General features: G+C 47.8%; 1 protein-coding gene across 5 annotated transcripts in view; it reads left to right on the top strand.

The window, feature by feature from the left end:
- The first annotated feature begins 15233 nt into the window (after window positions 1–15233).
- Window positions 15234–22054, top strand: part of arhgef37 (Rho guanine nucleotide exchange factor (GEF) 37) — a 69686-nt gene continuing 62865 nt past the window's right edge. For all 5 annotated transcript variants that reach the window (XM_084332316.1, XM_084332319.1, XM_084332320.1 and 2 more), the window contains exons 1-2: window positions 15234–15362; window positions 16075–16169. In XM_084332316.1, the coding sequence (XP_084188442.1) occupies window positions 16166–16169 (4 nt within the window). In that variant the 5' untranslated portion in view covers window positions 15234–15362; window positions 16075–16165. The remainder of the gene's footprint in view (window positions 15363–16074; window positions 16170–22054) is intronic.

Genomic DNA, 22054 nt, shown 5'->3' with positions numbered 1-22054 from the left:
GTTACTGTAACTGAGGGGTACAATTCCCTGACTGTATTGTTAGATATGATACTTACTACCACTACCTCTTGTACTTTAGACTCTGGCCACCCAGTACTAGGCATAAATAATTATGGTAAACACTCCCACGTAGATGAAACGATCCAACACAAATGTACCAAGTCGAAAGTCTGCGTTTAATAATAATTAATACATAGCAAAAGGTATGTAGAGCAATCACTTAATTACATTTATGATTTGAAATAGGATGCACTTTTATGGCAAATGAGTATTCGTTGGTATATCAATAGAGAACGTCCAATCTCTGGTGGCGCAGGCGGTAAATATACAACCTGGAATATTTAAGGAATAATAGCAATGATACTTTAATGATTATAGAACTGGATACACTAGGGGGGAATTCCGGTCGCTTGTAAGACAACTGGAGAAGGGGGGGGGGGGTAGAGTCTGGCTGTATCCGTCTGGCCGAGGGTATCCTGGGAGAACCCACGGTTGTGCGGCTCGGTGCCTCAGCGATCCTCGATCCACAGATGAAAGCAGTTGGACTCTCTGTGGGCCGGCTTCCTCCGGTCCACGATGGAGAGACGTGAAGCGACCTCGTCGTGTAGAGCGTCTCCTCACCTGTCGTCCTCTCCGGGGGGGGGGTTTTCCAACACACGGCAGTGTTGGTCTTTATCCATAGAATAATCACTGTATACAAAGCATAATCCGTGCCTGGGAAGGCGGGCTGTCGTCGGTAGAATAATCCGGTATGCAGGTCCACTCGCTCGTCGGCTCTGGGGCTCCTCGGGTGCAGCCTCACATGGGGTCGGCCACCCTGGATAAGCAGCCAGTTCTACCCGAAACGATGGGGGTACTGACTACGATAGTATTCTCACCGCACGAAGCACTACATATGAATAGACTATTATTAGCTTAATAGACTACGTCCAACTCGACGATATAGTGCCAAATATGACTATTCAAATATTAATATACACGATGTCTCAATACCGATGGTAGGCCGAACTTGGCCTTACTCCCACACGTGGCGTCGCGGGGAGGCTTTACGTCTGTCACTCTATTGGAGGGTAAGAAACTGGACTAAAAAGGAAGTCCTACTTTAGTAGCGCAGTATATATACGCACTATGAACAAATAGTACCATTAGTGGTGCGGTAGCCAGATTCCTACGCGGAACTAGGACTTGTTCGTACATGTTGAGCGGTACGTTTGAACTGGGTCTGGGGGGTATGGCAGCCTGGCACCAAGGTCTCGACCAATAGTAGAATGGAGACTATTATGGGATGTTCAGTAGGCTAGAATGGATATTCAATGCATATTGTACAAGGAATATACAAGGGATATCAGGGAATATTAGAGAATATACAAATACAATTAAATATATATATATATAAATAAATATATATATTCGGTTTAATCTGGCCCTTCACAACAGCCACCCCCTGATTGGTCCCAGACCTAATCAGTTAAGCAGAGACAGATTAATCGCGTTGTCTATTTACACATAAGGGTTTGCTGTAGGGGTCAGTCAACTTCACAAAGTCATAGGGTTATAGGGTCATGGTCATCATCGATTGTGTCTGGGAGTCGGGGCAGTTCTATGAGCCTCGCCACGGGACGGGTGTAAGTGCGACCCTGGACAAGCACTTCAGCTGCTCGGACCTTGCCGTCGGCACCGGTGATCACTTTGCTTACGCGGCCGGCCGGCCACATAGCTCTGGGCAGTGATTGATCAATAATCATGACGACTGTTCCTTCTGTCAAATTGTCTCTCTCCTTTACCCACTTCTGGCGGGTCTGTAGAGACGGTAGGTAGTGCAGTAGGAAACTGCTCCAAAACTTGTCGGCTAATACTTGGCTGTACCTCCACATTCGTCGGCCGTTCGCTTCTTCAGGCCGGTACATTGTCTGGGGTAACGCGGGATCTAGCCGCCCCATCAGGAGTGTGTTGGGGGTAACTGGGTCGATATCCGCCACATCGCTGGAGACGTAGCCGAGGGGCTTAGAGTTCAATACTCCCTCAATCTCCGTGAGGACTGTCATTAGGACTTCTTCCGCCACAGTCTGGGCCCCAAGTACTGCGTACAGGGCTGTCTTTATGGAACGCACTTCCCGTTCCCAAGTACCACCGAAGTGGGGTGCGTTTGGGGGGTTGAATTGGAAGTCAATCTGTGCTGGAGCGAGGTGGGTCTTAAGTTCTGGGCCCATAGCTTGGAAGCTCTCTCTCAGCTCTCTTTCGCCGCCTTTGAAGTTTGTCCCATGATCGGACAATAGTGTAGACGGTCTTCCTTTCCGTGATGTGAATCTACGGAAGGCCATAAGGAATGAGTCTGTGCTCATGGTCGGGAGAAGCTCGATGTGTATCGCTCTGGTGGTCATGCATTTGAATACAATACCCCACCGCTTCTCGGTTCCTCTTCCTTTCTTTATGTGCAGCGGGCCAAAGCAGTCCATACCCGTTGAGTGGAATGGCTTGTCACCGATTCGGAGGCGACATGGAGGAAGGTCAGCCATCCTTGGTATGCTGGGCTGCGCGCGCCACTTGCGGCAGTCTAGACATGTTCGCTGGAAGCATTGCGACGGGTGAGGTCATCTAGGGGCATTCCCCGGGTGATGACGTCAGCTGGGTTCTGTTTTGTATCAACGTAGCGCCACTCTGTTTCTCCGGTTAACTCTTCGGTTAAGTCTTGAATCTCGGTGACTCTGACTCCCACGAAGGCTTTGTACTTGCATGAGTCCGATTTGATCCAGGCGAGTACTGTCGTGGAATCTGACCACAGGATTGTTCTAGACACCGGTATGGTGAGCTCACGTTGGATGAGCGTGGCTAGGTGCGCTCCGGCTAGGGCTGCGCAGAGCTCTAGACGTGGGATAGATTGTTGCTTGCGTGGGGCTATTCTCGAGCGGGCGAGGACAAATGCTGTGTAGATCTCTCCCCCCTCTTCTTGGGCCCGCAAGTAGGCTACTGATCCGTATGCGACCTCTGAGGCGTCACTGAAGACGTGTAAGTCCATTTTACATGTCTCTGGCCTCACCATGGGTGGGAAGTAGCTTCGGCGCATATTAACGCCTGGGAGTGAGTGGAGCTCCATCTCCCACTCTCTCCAGGTGGATGCAAGGTGTGCGGGAATGGGGTCGTCCCAGCCCTGGTCCTTGTCCCACAATGCTCGTACAATCATTTTTGCCCTGGTGGTGTACGGTAGAATACATCCTAGCGGGTCATATTGTCGGGCGAGTGTTGTGTACACACTCCGTCTGGTGGTCGGCGCCGCCGCCGGCCTTCCCTGCTCCGTAGTCAGGGGCTTGTGTCTGTAGTTCAACCTGCCTGACTCATCTCAGTCAGTCATAGTAGTCTCCCTCCTACAATCGTTTGACCTGACTCCCACTGCCATGCCTCCCACCCACAAAGCAGGCAACTCCTTGGATCTCATATTTTCCCGTAACTCCAGCATCATTAACACCACGGTAACTCCCCTACATGTATCTGACCATTCCTTCATATCCTTCTCACTAACTCTCATGCTTAACCGAAAGGTCTTCACCCCAACTCAAACAGTCTCACTCAGACGCAACCTGCCCTCCCTATCCCCCTCCACCCTCTCCTCTGACATACTATCCGCTCTACCTTTGAGTGACACCTTCTCTGCTCTCTCCACAGAGATGGCAACCTCCACCCTCCTTTCAGCCCTGGCAACCTCCTTCGACAAGCTCTGTCCCCTCGTTGAGAAACCTGCCCGCCGTTCCCCACCCAGTCCATGGCTGACAGATCCAGTGAGAGAACAAAGACAGGTCCTGAGAGCAGCTGAAAGGAAGTATAGAAAGTCACGCCTCACTGCTGACATCGACACATATCACAACCTCTTGTTAACATTCTCCAAAACCATCACTAATGCCAAAGCTTCTTTCTTCCACCATAGGATCGAGGCCTCTGCCAAGAATCTTCGCAAACTGCATGCTACCATGTCCTCCCTCCTCACTCCCCCCCCACCCCCCCCTCCCTCATCTTTCTCTGCCGAAGACTTTGCGATCTTCTTTGAGGAAAAAGTGGAGAACATCCGCAGCTCCTTCTCCCAACCCCCACCCATTCCAAATGCTGAATCGAGAACCTCATCCTTCACTCTGTCATCTTTCTCTCCCATTACAGAAGCAGAGACCCTGACACTGGTAACGTCAAACCGTCCGACTACTTGCCAGCTGGACCAGCTACCCTCCCCACTCCTCCAGACCATAGCACCAGACATCCTCCCATTCCTAACTGCAACCATCAACTCCTCACTCAACTCGGGGGTGGTCCCCACCTCCCTAAAACAAGCCAGAGTCACGCCGCTCATAAAAAAACCAACCCTGAACCCTACTGTCATAGGCAACTACCGTCCTGTCTCTCTTCTCTCCTTCCTTTCTAAAACACTTGAACGTGCTGTATCCAACCAACTTACTACTTATCTCTTACAGAATGACCTCCTAGACCCTAATCAGTCAGGCTTCAGGACTGGTCACTCCACAGAGACAGCCCTCATTGCGGTCACAGAGGCACTTCACTTAGCAAAAGCGAAAGGCCTCTCCTCTGTCCTGATTCTCCTAGATCTATCTGCAGCCTTCGACACAGTCAACCACCAGATCCTCCTTGCGGCCCTCGCAGGAATGGGAGTGGCTGGCTCTGCGCTGACATGGCTGTCATCATACCTCAATGACCGCTCCTACCAAGTGTCATGGAGAGGGACCCTGTCGGCCACCCGCCCCCTGCGGACGGGTGTCCCCCAGGGCTCGGTTTTAGGACCCCTTCTCTTCTCCCTCTACACTAAATCACTGGGTAACATTATCACGTCTCATGGCTTCTCCTACCATTGTTATGCCGACGATACTCAACTCTTCCTCTCCTTCCCTCCCTCAGATATCCACGTCTCTGTGCGGATCTCGGCCTGTCTGTCCGACATCTCAGCCTGGATGACGTCCAACCACCTCAAACTGAACCTAAGCAAAACAGAATTGCTCCACCTGCCGGCCAAATCCTCCCCCCTAACCGACCTTTCAATCACAGTCGAGAATGCAGCTGTGACTGCGTCCCCGACCGCCAAGAACCTTGGTGTTGTCCTCGACGACCAGTTGAACTTCTCTGCTCACATCGCAGCGACGACCAGAACCTGCCGATTCCTCCTGAGCAACGTCAGAAGGATACGCCCCTTCCTGACAAAAGAAGCCACCCAACTCCTCGTCCAATCAACAGTCATCTCCCGCCTCGACTACTGCAATGCACTGCTCGCTGGCCTCCCGGCCACTGCCACTAAGCCTCTTCAACTCATTCAGAACGCAGCGGCCCGCCTGATCTCAAACCTACCGAAGTCGGCCCATGTCACCCCACTTCTTAGGGACCTGCACTGGCTCCCCATTGCTGCACGAATCCGCTTCAAGGCCCTCGACCTAGCATACCGTGCGGCAAAGGGAACCGCTCCCGCCTACCTCCGGTCAATGGTCTCTAACTACACACCCTCAAGACCCCTACGCTCTGCATCTTCTGGCCGCCTCAGACCTACTCCTATCCAAGCTCCGGGAGGGTCATCAAAGAGAAGTCGCCTATTCTCAGTCCTTGCCCCACAATGGTGGAATGAACTACCCACCCCAGTTAGGACAGCCGAATCACGTCCAATCTTTCGCCGTCGACTAAAGACGCACTTCTTCAACCATTATCTGAATTAAAAAAAAAAAAAAAAAAAAAAAAAAAAAATCTAACCCTAACTAACCGTACTGTCATGCACTTGTCCTAATAAACTAACCTACACTGTAGCACTCAACACTTTGATGAACATTGTTGCTCAGCTGATAGAGTTGTGCCCTTCCTGATGGCTTGTCGTACAGAACTTGTAAGTCGCTTTGGATAAAAGCGTCAGCTAAATGACTAAATGTAAATGTAAATGTAAATGTAGTGAAGCGAATCTGTTTTGAATCGCCACACCAATCCCAGGGTCATCTCCTGGGCTTCTCCCGGGATTGTAGCCATCCAGGTCTCGCTGCTGGCTGCCTTGTCCTCGGAGGAGAGGCTGCGCAGTACTTGCGGATCGCTGCTGGCCCACTGCCTGAGATCAAAGCCGCCTTTGATCAATGAGGCGCGGAGTTTAATCAGGAGAGCCTCGGCTTCTTCCTGGGTTGAAAGGCTTTGTAGACAGTTGTCTACGTAGAAGCTGTTCTTTACGCTGTGTCGGACCTCTTCGTCCGCTGCTGGGTCCTCTGCTACATGTTTCTGTAGTGCAAATGTAGCACAGCAGGGGCTGCACGTCGTTCCGAAGGGGAGGACTTCCCATTGGTAGATGGCTGGGTGCTCATCTCCTGGCTTCTCTCTCCATAGGAACCGTAACAGGGGCTTGTCCTCCTCTACTAATCTCACCTGCAGGAACATTCCTTTAATGTCCCCGCTGATGGCCACCTTTTCCTGGCGGAAGCGGAGTAGAACGCCGAGTAGGGAGGGGCCGAGTGTGGGACCGGGCAGTAACTCTTTATTCAGATTTTGGGATCCGATCTGGTAGCTGCAGTTAAATACTATGCGGTCTTTACCGTTGTGATGGACCTTGTGGTGAGGCACGTACCACGATTCAGTGGTCTGGTCAGCCTCTTTAATGTCCATCTTTGTGACGTGTCCCGCTGTGATGAGCTTCTCAATCTCGGCGCGGTATACACTCTCTTGGGCGGGGTTCTTGGCTAAGCGCCGCTCCGTGTTCAGCAGGTACCGTTCTGTGGCGTCTGTCTTGGCGTGGAAAGTAGGCATTCCTTCTCGCCGCAGGAGTGGCGTGGCGTATCTCAACACGCCGTTGACCGGGAATCTCTTGGTCCCTGTCTCGAGGAGGTGAATGGCGTAAATGTCATCTTTAGAGCAAATGTCTTTCTTTCCGTTCTTAAAGGGCATTTGTTCCAAGGTCCATAGCCGCTCTACGTGTTGCAGGAGTGCGGTTTCTCCCTCTGTGACTCGGGAGTGGAGACATCTAGTGGCTGTACTTCGGTTGAGAGATTTGGCGAGCGGGCCTTGGAGTGTCCATCCCAAACGGGTCTCGACTGCTGCAGGACAGCCTCGGGGTCCGGTATGAACCCGGTCTATCGGGACAATGAGGTCTGCATGGTCGGAGCCTATCAACAGGGTCGGCATAGCATTGTCTATGAGCGGGATCGGTAACTTGCGCAGATGTGCATATTTCTCCATCAGCTTGGCGACGGGGTATGTGTACCGCGACAGTCCTATTTCTTGGCTGGTGAAAGCATCTGTAATCTGGTACCGTCGCTCAGGCTGGCCGCTTGCTGCGATAGAGAATGAGACATTCTCGCCCTTTATCGTCTTCAAATCTCGTCTTATTGTCCGAATTGTCATTTGGGTTTCGCTTCCCCGCAGCCCTAGCTGGGCCGCAGCGGAGGCGAGCAGAAGGGTCTTCTCTGACCCGTCATCGAGGACGGCGTAAGTGTCCAGGACTTTATTCTGGTAGCTTAGTGTCACACGCACTACTTTTAGGAGTACTCGGGCTCCACTGCTGCTGGCGGGATCGATGTACATGACGCTCGCTTTGCTGCTGGATGGTGCGGGTGAAGGGCGCCGTCTGTTACTGTCGTGAAGTATGTCCAGATGGGCTCCATCGCACTTGGTGCACCTTTTCTTTAAGCGGCATTCGGCTGCCATGTGTGAGCGTGCACAGCGAAAACAGCGCTTGTTGGACTTTATCCATTGACTTGCTTCCTCCGCGTTCAGCTTGGGGAAGGAGTCACATTGCGCTAGCCAGTGTTCTTTCTCACAGTAGGGGCACACTATCTTCCACTTCTCCGTTCTGGAGGGGGTACTGTGGCTCCTGCTGCTCGGTACTGACTCCGATTGGTGCATCACAGTCACCGATCTTCTTCCATCATTTAGTCGTCTGGTTCCTTCTCTGGAGCCAGGGGTGCTCCGTCCGAATGTATCTAGCCGTAGGCTGCTGACTTCTCTCGCCAGGAAGTCTGCTAGATCGAGGAGGTTCGGTTCGGGGCCATTCGGGTCTCGGTGGTCTCTCTGCCGCCTAAAACGCTCCTGTCGAGCGGGCGGCAGCTTCTCCAAGATCCTTTCCACATTTGAGTTGGCGTAAAGTTCATGCCTCCCCTTCTCTCTCTGCGCTCCCAACATCCCTACCAGGGACTGCACTCTGATGGACAGGTCGATGTGTCGGATCTCCTGGATCACGTAATCCCATATGCGCCCATACCTCTGGTCCAATGCTACCAGCGCTGCTGTGTATGGGGTGGTGGAAGTCGCGTAGGCGAGCGCTATATTATGTGCGCGGAGTACCTTTAAGTGCTTCAGTAGGATGGCGTATTTATGGCGTTCATCCAATACATCCACCAACATGGTCTCCAGACACATGCGGAGTTCTGTATACTGGGCCCGGTTCTCTTGGGTGAAGTCGGGTACCATAGGCGTGCCAATGTATGACGCTGACTGTGGATACATCGGCGAGCGTTGGGGGAGAGGCCTCCTAGGCGAGTCTCCTCCCGCTCCTTGGTATGGGCTGGTACCGGCAGTGTACCATGGCCCGCTTGTCCAGGTGCTGTTCCTCGGTGCGGGTTGTGCGTCGTGCTCACCCGTGTATAGAGTCGGGGGTCTGTAGCGCAGCTCCGCGGGAGTATAGCCTGGGCTGTACCGGACCTCCTGGTCCGGTAGAGTACTGTGCTGTCGTCGGGCGCGGTTCTCCTCCTCTTCCTCTTCGTCTTCAGTTAGGTCATCCAGTGCTTGTAGTCTCTGGTTTAGCCTCTCCACAGGATATGCTGCTCCTTCCCGGTTGCTAGGTCTCGCTTGGACTGGTGGGGGGAGGTGGTCTGTGGGGGGTATAGACCTCGTCTGTTGGTCAAGTTCAGGGTTGTTTACTCGGCTAGGGGATGCCGCCCTGGAGGTGTGTCTAGACGAGTTCCTGGAGCCTCTGGCGGAGGGAGAGGGTGTTGTCCGTCTGATCAGCTGTTCTATTAGTTGCGCTTGCTGTCTGTCGCGCTCTGCGTCCCGTAGAGCACCAGCAGCTGCTCGCTGGCTGTCTGCTCGGTCTCGGGCCACATTCTCTTCCATCTGAATGCGTCTTATTTCTAGACGTATATGCTCTTCTTCGCTCCGCTGCTGGATCTGCAGTCGGTCGCGTTCAGCAGCGGCGTTCAGGCTGATGAGGAAGGCCTGCTGTAGGGTCCTCTCTGCCTCGCTGGGAGAAGGCGGTTGTATAGGGGAGCCTTCCCTCGGGGTACTCCTTGCGGAGCCTTGGAGCTCTATCTCCACGGTGCTCTCCCCGTCTTCTTCCGTGCCGAGTTCTCTCTCGGTAGCGTTGTATTCCTCCTGGGACTCATCGGGGACTACTTCTTCAGTACTGGCGGGGTGTGAAGTCATGTCTGGTTCCCACTGGTCCCCACCGTGAGCTTGGTCAGTTACATTAGAACCCGTAGGGGCCTCTATGGTCGGGGTAGTCTGGGCATTGGGGTTAGACATACTTTTACTTTCTAGTTTTACCGCGTTTACTGTTAGTAGAAGACTAGGTTGTTGACTGACAGCGTAAGCCTCTAGGTACTGAGGGAGCCGTCGTTCGCGCTGCGGGCGTTGGTTAGGAGGATCGTTTCGTGGAGTGTTCATCATAGGCCATTTCAATATTAATAACACTATATTAATATTACACTAATTACCATCCGGCTCGAAGGACCAATTGTAACTGAGGGGTACAATTCCCTGACTGTATTGTTAGATATGATACTTACTACCACTACCTCTTGTACTTTAGACTCTGGCCACCCAGTACTAGGCATAAATAATTATGGTAAACACTCCCACGTAGATGAAACGATCCAACACAAATGTACCAAGTCGAAAGTCTGCGTTTAATAATAATTAATACATAGCAAAAGGTATGTAGAGCAATCACTTAATTACATTTATGATTTGAAATAGGATGCACTTTTATGGCAAATGAGTATTCGTTGGTATATCAATAGAGAACTTCCAATCTCTGGTGGCGCAGGCGGTAAATATACAACCTGGAATATTTAAGGAATAATAGCAATGATACTTTAATGATTATAGAACTGGATACACTAGGGGGGAATTCCGGTCGCTTGTAAGACAACTGGAGAAGGGGGGGGGGGGTAGAGTCTGGCTGTATCCGTCTGGCCGAGGGTATCCTGGGAGAACCCACGGTTGTGCGGCTCGGTGCCTCAGCGATCCTCGATCCACAGATGAAAGCAGTTGGACTCTCTGTGGGCCGGCTTCCTCCGGTCCACGATGGAGAGACGTGAAGCGACCTCGTCGTGTAGAGCGTCTCCTCACCTGTCGTCCTCTCCGGGGGGGGGGGTTTTCCAACACACGGCAGTGTTGGTCTTTATCCATAGAATAATCACTGTATACAAAGCATAATCCGTGCCTGGGAAGGCGGGCTGTCGTCGGTAGAATAATCCGGTATGCAGGTCCACTCGCTCGTCGGCTCTGGGGCTCCTCGGGTGCAGCCTCACATGGGGTCGGCCACCCTGGATAAGCAGCCAGTTCTACCCGAAACGATGGGGGTACTGACTACGATAGTATTCTCACCGCACGAAGCACTACATATGAATAGACTATTATTAGCTTAATAGACTACGTCCAACTCGACGATATAGTGCCAAATATGACTATTCAAATATTAATATACACGATGTCTCAATACCGATGGTAGGCCGAACTTGGCCTTACTCCCACACGTGGCGTCGCGGGGAGGCTTTACGTCTGTCACTCTATTGGAGGGTAAGAAACTGGACTAAAAAGGAAGTCCTACTTTAGTAGCGCAGTATATATACGCACTATGAACAAATAGTACCATTAGTGGTGCGGTAGCCAGATTCCTACGCGGAACTAGGACTTGTTCGTACATGTTGAGCGGTACGTTTGAACTGGGTCTGGGGGGTATGGCAGCCTGGCACCAAGGTCTCGACCAATAGTAGAATGGAGACTATTATGGGATGTTCAGTAGGCTAGAATGGATATTCAATGCCTGCATTCAATGCAGACCTCCAACACCATCACCCTGAGCATCGGGTCCCCCCAGGGCTGTGTTCTAAGCCCCCTGCTGTACTCACTCTACACACACGACTGTGTGGCCAAGTTCAGCTCCAACTCCATTGTGAAGTTCGCCGACGACACGGTGGTGGTGGGGCTGATCTCGGACAACGACGAGAAGGCCTACCGGGAGGAGGTTGAGGTACTGGAACGTTGGTGCCAGGACAACAGCCTGCTCCTGAACATTGGTAAAACCAAGGAGCTGATCGTGGATTATAGGAGAGGACAGCGGGAGACACACACACCACTGAGGATTAACGGGGCTACCGTGGACAGGGTGAGCAGCTTCAAGTACCTGGGGGTCCACATCTCAGAGGACCTGACATGGTCAACACACATAGGCACAGTAGTAAAGAAAGCGAAGCAGCGCCTCTACCACCTGAGACAGTTAAGGAAGTTCAGAGTATCGGGGAAGATACTCCAGTCCTTCTACTCAGGAGCTGTAGAGAGCATCTTGACCGGAAACATCACTGCCTGGTATGGGAACAGCACGGCACAGGACAAGAAGGCCCTACAGAGTGTGGTGCGCTCAGCCGAGCGTACCACGGGTATTGCGCTACCTCCCCTGCAGGCTCTATACAACAAGAGGTGCAAATCCAGAGCCGGCAGGATAATGAAAGACCCCCACCACCCCAATAACAGCCTGTTCCAGCTGCTGAGGTCAGGCAGACGCCTGCGAATTCTAGAGACTAAGACGGAGAGGCTTAGGCTAAGCTTCTTCCCCCAGGCCATCAGAGCCTTGAACAATGAACATTGAGAGACACAGAAACTGAACTATCCACACACAAGTACATACACGACACGCACGCTGAGCACGCTCACACACTAGCAGCCACTTTAACACTCATGCCGCACACACGCACACTTATGGCCAGAGGAAAGGCCACTTAAAGTAGTATAACATCAGGAACAGTGTATTGCACTACTAAAGCTAACTAGCATGTCCTATATGCTCTGTAAATACTAATGTACAGATACCGAGATGGCACACCATGTACCTGTTATTGCACTGTTTATTGGATTCTATTAATATGTTGTACCACTGTATTTTATTGGATTCTATTATATGTTGTACCACTGTATTGCACATCGTCGCGGGCAAGACCAGCCGCATTTCATTGTATACCTGTATGCCGTGACAATTAAAACTCTTGAATCTTGAATCTTGAATCTTGAATTGTACAAGGAATATACAAGGGATATCAGGGAATATTAGAGAATATACAAATACAATTAAATATATATATATAAATAAATATATATATTCGGTTTAATCTGGCCCTTCACAACAGTTACTAACGTTACACTAGAGACAGAACTACATTACTAGATGATGTTATGTATTACTGCTGTATTGTTACTAACGTTACACTAGAGACAGTACTACATTACTAGATGATGTTATGTATTACTGCTGTGTTGTTACTAACGTTACACTATAGACAGAACTACATTACTAGATGTTATGTATTACTGCTGTGTTGTTACTAACGTTACACTAGAGACAGAACTACATTACTAGATGTTACGTATTACTGCTGTATCGTTACTAACGTTACACTAGAGACGGTACTACATTACTAGATGATGTTATGTATTACTGCTGTATCGTTACTAACGTTACACTAGAGACAGTACTAAATTACTAGATGATGTTATGTATTACTGCTGTATCGTTACTAACGTTACACTAGAGACAGAACTACATTACTAGATGTTATGTATTACTGCTGTATTGTTACTAACGTTACACTAGAGACAGAACTACATTACTAGATGTTATGTATTACTGCTGTATCGTTACTAACATTACACTAGAGACAGAACTACATTACTAGATGTTATGTATTACTGCTGTATTGTTACTGACGTTACACTAGAGACAGAACTACATTACTAGATGTTATGTATTACTGCTGTATTGTTACTAACGTTACACTAGAGACAGAACTACATTACTAGATGTTATGTATTACTGCTGTATCGTTACTAACATTACACTAGAGACAGAACTACATTACTAGATGTTATGTATTACTGCTGTATCGTTACTAACGTTACACTAGAGACAGAACTACATTACTAGATGTTATGTATTACTGCTGTATTGTTACTGACGTTACACTAGAGACAGAACTACATTACTAGATGTTATGTATTACTGCTGTATCGTTACTAACGTTACACTAGAGACAGTACTACATTACTAGATGTTATGTATTACTGCTGTATTGTTACTAACGTTACACTAGAGACAGAACTACATTACTAGATGATGTTATGTATTACTGCTGTATCGTTACTAACGTTACACTAGAGACAGAACTACATTACTAGATGTTATGTATTACTGCTGTATCGTTACTAACGTTACACTAGAGACAGTACTACATTACTAGATGTTATGTATTACTGCTGTATTGTTACTAACGTTACACTAGAGACATAACTACATTACTATATGATGTTATGTATTACTGCTGTATTGTTACTAACGTTACACTAGAGACATAACTACATTACTAGATGATGTTATGTATTACTGCTGTGTTGTTACTAACGTTACACTAGAGACAGAACTACATTACTAGATGTTATGTATTACTGCTGTATTGTTACTAAAGTTACACTAGAGACAGAACTACATTACTAGATGTTATGTATTACTGCTGTATTGTTACTAACGTTACACTAGAGACATAACTACATTACTAAATGATGTTATGTATTACTGCTGTATTGTTACTAACGTTACACTAGAGACAGTACTACATTACTAGATGATGTTATGTATTACTGCTGTGTTGTTACTAACGTTACACTAGAGACAGAACTACATTACTAGATGATGTTATGTATTACTGCTGTGTTGTTACTAACGTTAAAGACAGAACTACATTACTAGATAATGTTCTATCTATCTATCTATCTATCTATCTATCTATCTATCTATCTATCTATCTATCTATCTATCTATCTATCTATCTATCTATCTATCTATCTATCTATCTATCTATCTATCTATCTATCTATCTATCTATCTATCTATCTATCTATCTATCTATCATCACTTGAGTCCTCGGTTCAGACCTTTTAGAAATGGAGACCCATTCTCTCTCTCTCTCTCTCTCTCTCTCTCTCTCTCTCTCTCTCTCTCTCTCTCTCTCTCTCTCTCTCTCTCTCTCTCTCTCTTTATCTTTAGAAGCACTTTACTGTCATTTTCGAACGGATTTGGGGTAGTAGTTGGAAATGATTAGATGTGCCTCAGTTCAGTTGCTATAGTACTGCATGGAAGAAAGGAGCCGCGACCACTAGATGTCGCTGAAGCACATGAACGATGACAAAGGACACAGATGTGCTCAGCATTACCGGCGCCAACTACAAATTCACTGAGCAAATATGATAAAATAGTTGTGTCTGCATTCTTAGTGTATTAATAGCCTAGTTTTTATAGAATAGAATAGAATACCAAAGAATAGAATAGAATATAGGCACATTTGAGCAAAGCCGCCTGGTATATTATTTACTTTTAACAAAATATCCCAAACAGAAGTTTATTATACTATAGCCTAGACATTTATTTTTATTTTGTATAAATATGTAGCCTACTGATAGGATGTACATTTGTAGGCCTACAGCACATGTCATTATTATGATGAATTGAAAATGGGGGACCCTGATGTAAACCAAGACAAACGTCTTTCTCTGGTCTGCATCCCCTTAACAATTGTGTGTATTGAGCCGTACTGTATTGTACCCATTCTGCAATCTGTTAATACAAATTTCAATCAATCAATGATCATTTAATATGCGGAATAAACATGTGACGTCACGTGAGCCAAGGAGGCAGGGCAGCGTGTATATTTTCCCCAACGGAGTTTCACTTCCGCGTTCTGTTTGCGCGATCTGATTGGCCACTGACGTTTTTTTCAGCGCCAATCACGTTACTCCTAACAAGCGGGTTAAGCTTGGCGACTCTTTCGAAGTCACTCTCCTTCGAAGTTGGTTAAGGTTAGGGTTAAGGTTAGGGTTAGGGTTAGGGTAACAGCCTGCTGGCGCGATTGTTAGGAGTAACGCGATTGGCGCTGAAAAAACGTCACTGGCCAATCATATCGCGCAAACCAAACGCGGAAGTGCAACTCTGTTAGGTAAAATATACACGTCACCAGGAGGGAGGCAGCATGCCGGAGAGACAACAGGTGAACGAGTCCACTGTCAACATCCATCAGCATAAACTGCGACAAGGGAATAATACGGAGACAATAAACCACCTGTTGGAGATCGGTGAATGGTCGTTGGTCAATGTAAGGACGGTACAACATTTTTGACGTTAGCATAATTTATCGTACCTATTGAGCTGTAAATAGGTTTAGTTACTAGGCAGATAACGTCGCTTTTGGTAAAAAGCGGCGCTAAACTGAAACCTAGGGAGTAGGGACGCTGTTTTCTATTGTAGTGTTGTGGCTTTTGGAAGTGGGGGATCGCTTCTACCTTTTGACATTATTATTATTATTATTATTATTATTATTATTATTATTATTATTATTATTATTATTATTATTATTATTATTATTATTATTATTATTATTATTAGAGCGCAGACAGTGCCGACATTTGAAAATACAAAGATGCGCGGGGATATCTCTGATTGTAGCTTGTTACTAGTTGTTGTTGACAAGGTCCATAAAATATAGATTAATTTCCGTAGATCACTGTTGTGTAACGCGGTGTAACCGAGGACACACATGACTGATGAAAGGGTCATTAATGATTGAGGAAAGCCATGGTCATTATTCCTCCTAACGTACAGTAAAATGCGTGCAGCTGAATGATCAGAAAGACTGGAAGTTTGACCGACCAACTTTGTGACAGAGATCAACAAATCAATCAGCAGTGCTGCCCGTAGTGGACAGGACAGAGACAGGCTGACTGACGAAGAAGAAAAACAGACAGAAACAAACACTTGATTTTGATGATGTAAAAATGATGTTTGGTCTTCTGTCTTCTGTCCTCCAGTGATTAGGAAGCTGGTCCGTCCGACCATGCCCCGATTGCCCCGTCCTCCCACTGCTGCACCTGCTGCCCTGAATGGAGACGCTTAGCTCATATGGGTAAGACTATTGGATGATGATGATGATGATGATGAAGCTCATATGGATAAGACTATTATGGATGATGATAATAATAATTCATTTATTTTGTATAGCGCTTTTCAATGACCCAAAGTCGCTGACAATAGGCAAAAAAACAAAGAAACATAGAACCACAGGGAAACGGAGAACAATATGAATACACAAGAACATAAAACCACGAGTAACGGATAACAAATACAGGAGTCAGTAGGGGAGACAGTCGGGAAGTGAGTAAGGGAAACCGAGGGGGGTGGGGGGGGGGGGGGGGGGGGGCAGGAGAGGAGAGAACGTAGGGCAGGGGAAAAGGGGGTGGTAGGTTGGAGGAGGGTGGTTATGCGTAGGGAAGGTTGAATGCTTGGGAGAACAGGTTAGGTTTTGAGTCTGGATTTGAAGGTGGAGAGTGAGGGAGAGTCTCTGATCGTCCGAGGGAGGGTGTTCCAGAGTCTGGGTGCAGCTCGTGAAAATGCCCGGTCATTTCCGGTGAGGGAAAGAGTGGAAGAGGACCGGAGGGAACGGGTGGGGCGGTAGGGGAGAAGCAGGTCAGTCAGGTAGGGGGGGCCAGGCTATGGAGGGCTTTGAAGGTGAGGAGTAGTGTTTTGAAGTTGATGCGTTCCTTGATCTGGAGCCAGTGGAGGACAGGAGTGATGTGTTCACGGGACCGGGTGTTAGTGAGGAGGGGGGTGGCTGAGTTCTGGACCATCTGCAGTTTATGGAGGGAGGGGGAGGTGATGCCAGTGAGGAGGGAGTTACAGTAGTCCAGGTGGGAGGAGATGAAGGCGTGTATGAGGGATTCAGCAGCAGGGGGGGAGAGGCAGTGACTTTGGATTTTGGCAATGTTGCGGAGGTGAAAATATGATATTTTTACAATGGAGCAGACATGGGGGTCAAATGAGAGGGTGGGGTCGAGGATGATGGTTAAGCTCATGGATAAGACTTATGAATGAAGAGGTTGAGGAGAAGGATAGGATGGTCATTATGGTCATAGGGTGAATCTTATGGTCAAGTGAGAAAATGTATGTGTAATTCATTTCCTACAATAGCAATAATGCACTAGCCACTAGAAGATATTTTAAATGTCAATGTTTTTAAATGTCTATTCTATTGCAAGGGCTTTTGGTGTTGGACCCATATAGTGTACAGTTAGTCTCACCTTGGGACCTTAAAACATACTAGGATTAATACCAGAGACAGACTTTTATATTACCTTGTGTGGGGAACAAAACAAAAAAAAGGTGTTTCCAATTTTGGGCCCCGACTAAGTTAAAGAAATGTTATTGACCATATTCACACAGAGTGCTCTTATCATGTCACGCTCAGGTTGGGTTCCTTTCCACCCTGTTTTCGAACATACAAAAGTGTCATCCATCCATTCATCATCATCCTATTATCATATCTGATGATTCACTATAATGAATAAGCCTGTTTTATACCCAACCTGCAGCATTCCTTACTGAAATAACCATCTGATCTAGATTAGTCGCTGCCTTGTCACATTCCTTAGCTTATTGAGTCTTCCTGCAGTGAAGTCCTCTATTGTCTCATACCTGTTGACATGACGACCTCAGGAAGAGATTGAGTCTTTAACCTCTGGTCACAGTAGACGGTTATCTGCTGCAGGGTGACCATGTGTCACCAGTGGCGTCGTTTCAGTAAAAGCCAAGGTATGGCAAGGAGGGAGGGTGGCTGTTGCGGCCGGTGCTACGTATAGTTGGAAGCTTGCGGGGGGTGGGGGGAGCTTCGTAGATTTTCTTTTTAAATCAGTTGTGCAATAGTACATTTTGGTGAGTTGTTTCTATACAATTCACTTATGACAACGCCGTGCGAGTCTCGGAACGTGCATACTGCGTTGTGTGTGTGTGAGAGAGAGAGAGATTTATTATCTACAAAGCAGGCATGGCCAGTCCACCCTCATTTCACTGTCTCTGTCTGTATGCGCCCCCAGACATCATATTTGAAGACCCTGACCAGATAGGCCAAATTTATTAGCTTGATCCATTGGCCTGAGCTATTGTTATGCAAAGACAGGTAGCCAGGTGGGTACTTGGCAGCTTGGTTGTTTATTCTGAGACAAAGAGCAGCCACCTCTGTCTGGCGTTCAACTATAATGCGGCAACGCGCGTCACAAATGACAATACCGTGCCATACCAAAACGACGCCCCTGTGTGTCACGTCACGTCCTCCTGAGCTGCTCGGTCCAATAGGGTATATCTGCAGAGCCGCAAGCCCAACATCTGGGCGGGGCTTCGGGACTTGTACTCTGTGTGAGGCTGGGCTTCGGGGCTTGTACTCTGTGTGACTGTGCGTGGGAGGGGCGTCGGGGCTTGTACTCTGTGTTGTTTCCTGTAAAACCCGGAAGTAGTCAGTTTGTGCTGTTTATTTTTACAAGCAGTGAGGACTCGACAGCATTTGCATTTCTGTGTTATATATAGCTTCCGCTCTGCACTCTAGTGAAACTATCCCTTTATCCAATCTAGCACTGAATAATTTTTCTCCACATGTACACACCCATCCGCCTGGCCACACCCACATCCGCTCCTCTACATAAGCGGGGTCGTGGCCACACTAACAACTCCTTCCCTATTTTCACCACCGAAAAGTGACTGTATACACCACTTTAGTTTAGTGCCGAAATAGTTATTGGAAAGGAGTTACGTTTGGAGAAAAGGAGCTGCGTTGACATTATATCTTTGTTTTCTCTCTCACTATTTTTCGAGGAAATACAGCGATAATGTCTTTGCCACCGGAGTGTCTAGAAGATGATGATCATTCTGACCTCCATGAGCGCTTCGCAGTAGGGGCTCGCGTCGCTGAGCAATCCCCGCCGGCATTGCCTCCGGCTCTGCAGCTGGACACTTTGCTTGGGAGGCGATCGGCCGTGTGAGGGCTGACGGCCTCTCTGGGCGGGTGATGTTTTTTTGCGACGCGGGCGCCAGGTGTGTCAGTTGTGGGGGGGAACAACTACACAGCTTACGAAGGTCGGCTCCAGGCTAGGATCCTTTTCGGTGCCCCTTAGCGGCGTGGAGGGGGTTCTAGTTTGATGCCCCACGATAACATTAGCTCCTCCTCAAGTGAAGTCGTAGCTTTGTTTTCCTGGGACCGTGATTCCGAATCTGCGGTTCAATTCCCTGGGTCTCTGGACAAACGGATACCCACTGTCGCCGTGCTGGCCCCGCTTTTCAAGATGAAAAACACCCGGTGCGAGGGAGGTGAGCTTGGTGTTCGTTATGAGAATATCTCCATGCTCAGGTCGGCTATAGCCCGCGTTCAACGAGGGGCTTGGTGCCGACACCGCTGTGTCTGGTAAACACCGTTCTGAAGAGGGACGTGTGTTGCCTTTTTCCCTTTTTTCTTCGGATAAGAAGAGGAAAAGACAGCGGCTGTCTGAAGTGTTGGCCTGTATTGCTTTTCTCACGTTGTACAGTTTTACAGTAGCTAGTGGCTAGCGATAGCCGGTATGAGCTAAATGTTAGCCAGTTAGCTGTTTAGCTACGTCGTTAGCTGCCGGCTGCGCTCGGCTGGGAACGTTAGCTTGATGCTAGGGATGCCCCGATCACGTTTTTTGCCACCGATACCGATCACCGATCGTCTTGAGCCATATCGGCCGATACCGATCATTTTTGGTTTTATAAAAAAAAAATATATATACTTTTTTAATTTTTTTTAATAAAATATATATATTATATAATTATACTTGTCGTTGTATTATCTGCGAGACATCGCCACCACGCAACAAGTCAAAATGCTCGCTATCTCCACTGTCTGTGTGTATACTAGGGCTGACCCCTATTAATCGATCGGTCGAAAGGAGCCGTAGTCGACTGGCCAACCTCTTAGTCGAATATAATAATAATTTTTATCATTCTTTCCAAAAGAAAATAGGCCTAGAAGCATGGCTAACGCTAATGGCACGCATACCAGAGGCTAACTACCTATGAAAACAGGCACAGAGGCACTGAAAGAGGATTTCACCCATCTAATGAACACACTAGACTAGACAAATATCAAGATGTATCCATCAGTGGACCAATTGCATGCTTTTGCAGAGAACAAGAAGCCTTCAGTCGACTCCTTCAGACATTAAGCACCCCCACAGCCCAAATGGAATGATAAAAGAAAAGAAAAGAAAAAAATTAAATATTATCCTTTTTTTTATTAATTTTTTTTTAAGTCGACCAATAGTCGACTAATGGCAAATTTTGGCCAATCCTAGTTGACCATCCAAATCCTTAGTCGGGGACAGCCCTAGTGTATACTATGGTCAAATCACATTCAGCATGCCCTCAGCAGGGTATCTGCGGCTGTGGCTCTGCAGATATACCCTACTCCCTCAGCTAGCCCCGTTTGTGACTGCGATGCAAGCCAGGGCTTGAATACGCATCGAATCAATGTTATAAGACATTGATATCAGGAGCTATCTGTAGCTACTGCTAGCCGGCTAGATAACGTTAAGACAACGCCTCAGTGAACTATTTAGTTTAATGGGACATTTCGTTTTGAACAGTGAGCTAACATGAGCTAACGTGAGCTATCATGCACTACTAGACTATTGCTGGAGCATTTGTTGATATCAGGAGCTATCAGTAGCTAGACGGCTAGATACCGTTAGACAATGCCTCATGTATTAAACTAAAAGTGAATAGTTGACTGGGTAATTTTGTTTAAACAGTAACGATAGCTCGGTAGCTAACGTTAGCTCACGGTCTCATGCACTAGACTAGAGCAGAGCCTCCTCTGTGTTTACACGGGTAAGGGAGGGGCAGGAGGAGGAGGAGGAGCGGCAGTTTGCAGCTCTGTGTGTCTGAGACAGAACTCAGCGAGTGAGATCTCCGCTAAGAATTGGATCATGTTTTTCGATCGGTTTTCACGATCGGTGAAAATAAAGCATTATCGGAATTCACCGATCTCATATTTATACTGAATATCGGCCGATACCGATCGCTGGCCGGAGTCCGGCCATTGCTTCTTCTGGCCTAGCCAGCGAGAGGCCTTCGTCGAAGTGGTGGACCAACCTGTGTTGCAGCCTTTCGTCCTGCGTTCCTTGGTGCAGGTAAGGTGTCCATTGGACATTACCCCACTCTTCCTTCCTTCCCCTCCTGAATGTTTTTGTTAATAACGATGTCTTTGTCTACAAAACATATGTTACTTCACTACATTTGGAGATACGACGTGTGCTGTGTGAGAATTGTCTTGGTCGCTTTGTATAGCTTGGGTTAGCGTTGGCCAAGGCTTGTGCCTTTCTCTCTACCTAGGAACAGCGTTGTTTTTTTACGCGAGTAAAAATGCACTGGGTTTTTTTGTTGTATGATGAGAAGTTGTGTGTCTTCATGTAACGTTTAGACAACGTGGCTGAGCCCACAACTGGCTGGGTTACCCTACAATGCTGTGCATAGTGGCATATGATCAAGGGCTGAGTCCCTCTCTTAGCATGTTATTCTTTACTTGAGGGTAATGATGAAGATAACAAGTGGCAAGTTTTTTTCACACATAAGCAGAGCTGTGGGAAACCTGTTCAAACAAGGTCTTCGGCTGTTCTGGCGTGCATGATGTAAAGCTTTTACTCTACACATTTGGCGTCGTATCAGGGGTAAGGTGGTGAGGGGTGGGTGAAATTATTTCCCGGTTTGCCCCTGCCCCCCCCCCTCAAATATGATTTTGTCATGTAGACTTAGCAAGGCCTGCTGTGACCAGCACTTAATCGAGGACTTATGTCTTCTCTCATCATAAAAGACGGCGTTCCTCTTACAGTAGCGAGAGTGAACTTTTTGCCCTTTTTTATTGTGATGGAGGGTTGTGTGTATCGTATTCATGTTTAGGTAAACGTGGCTTTGAATCCACAACTGGGTTAGGTGTTGGCCTACAGAAGT

Source organism: Notolepis coatsorum (assembly GCF_963971535.1).
Source record: "Notolepis coatsorum genome assembly, chromosome: 16".
Taxonomy (NCBI): domain Eukaryota; kingdom Metazoa; phylum Chordata; class Actinopteri; order Aulopiformes; family Paralepididae; genus Notolepis; species Notolepis coatsorum.
This window is presented reverse-complemented; position numbering and strand designations above follow the sequence as displayed.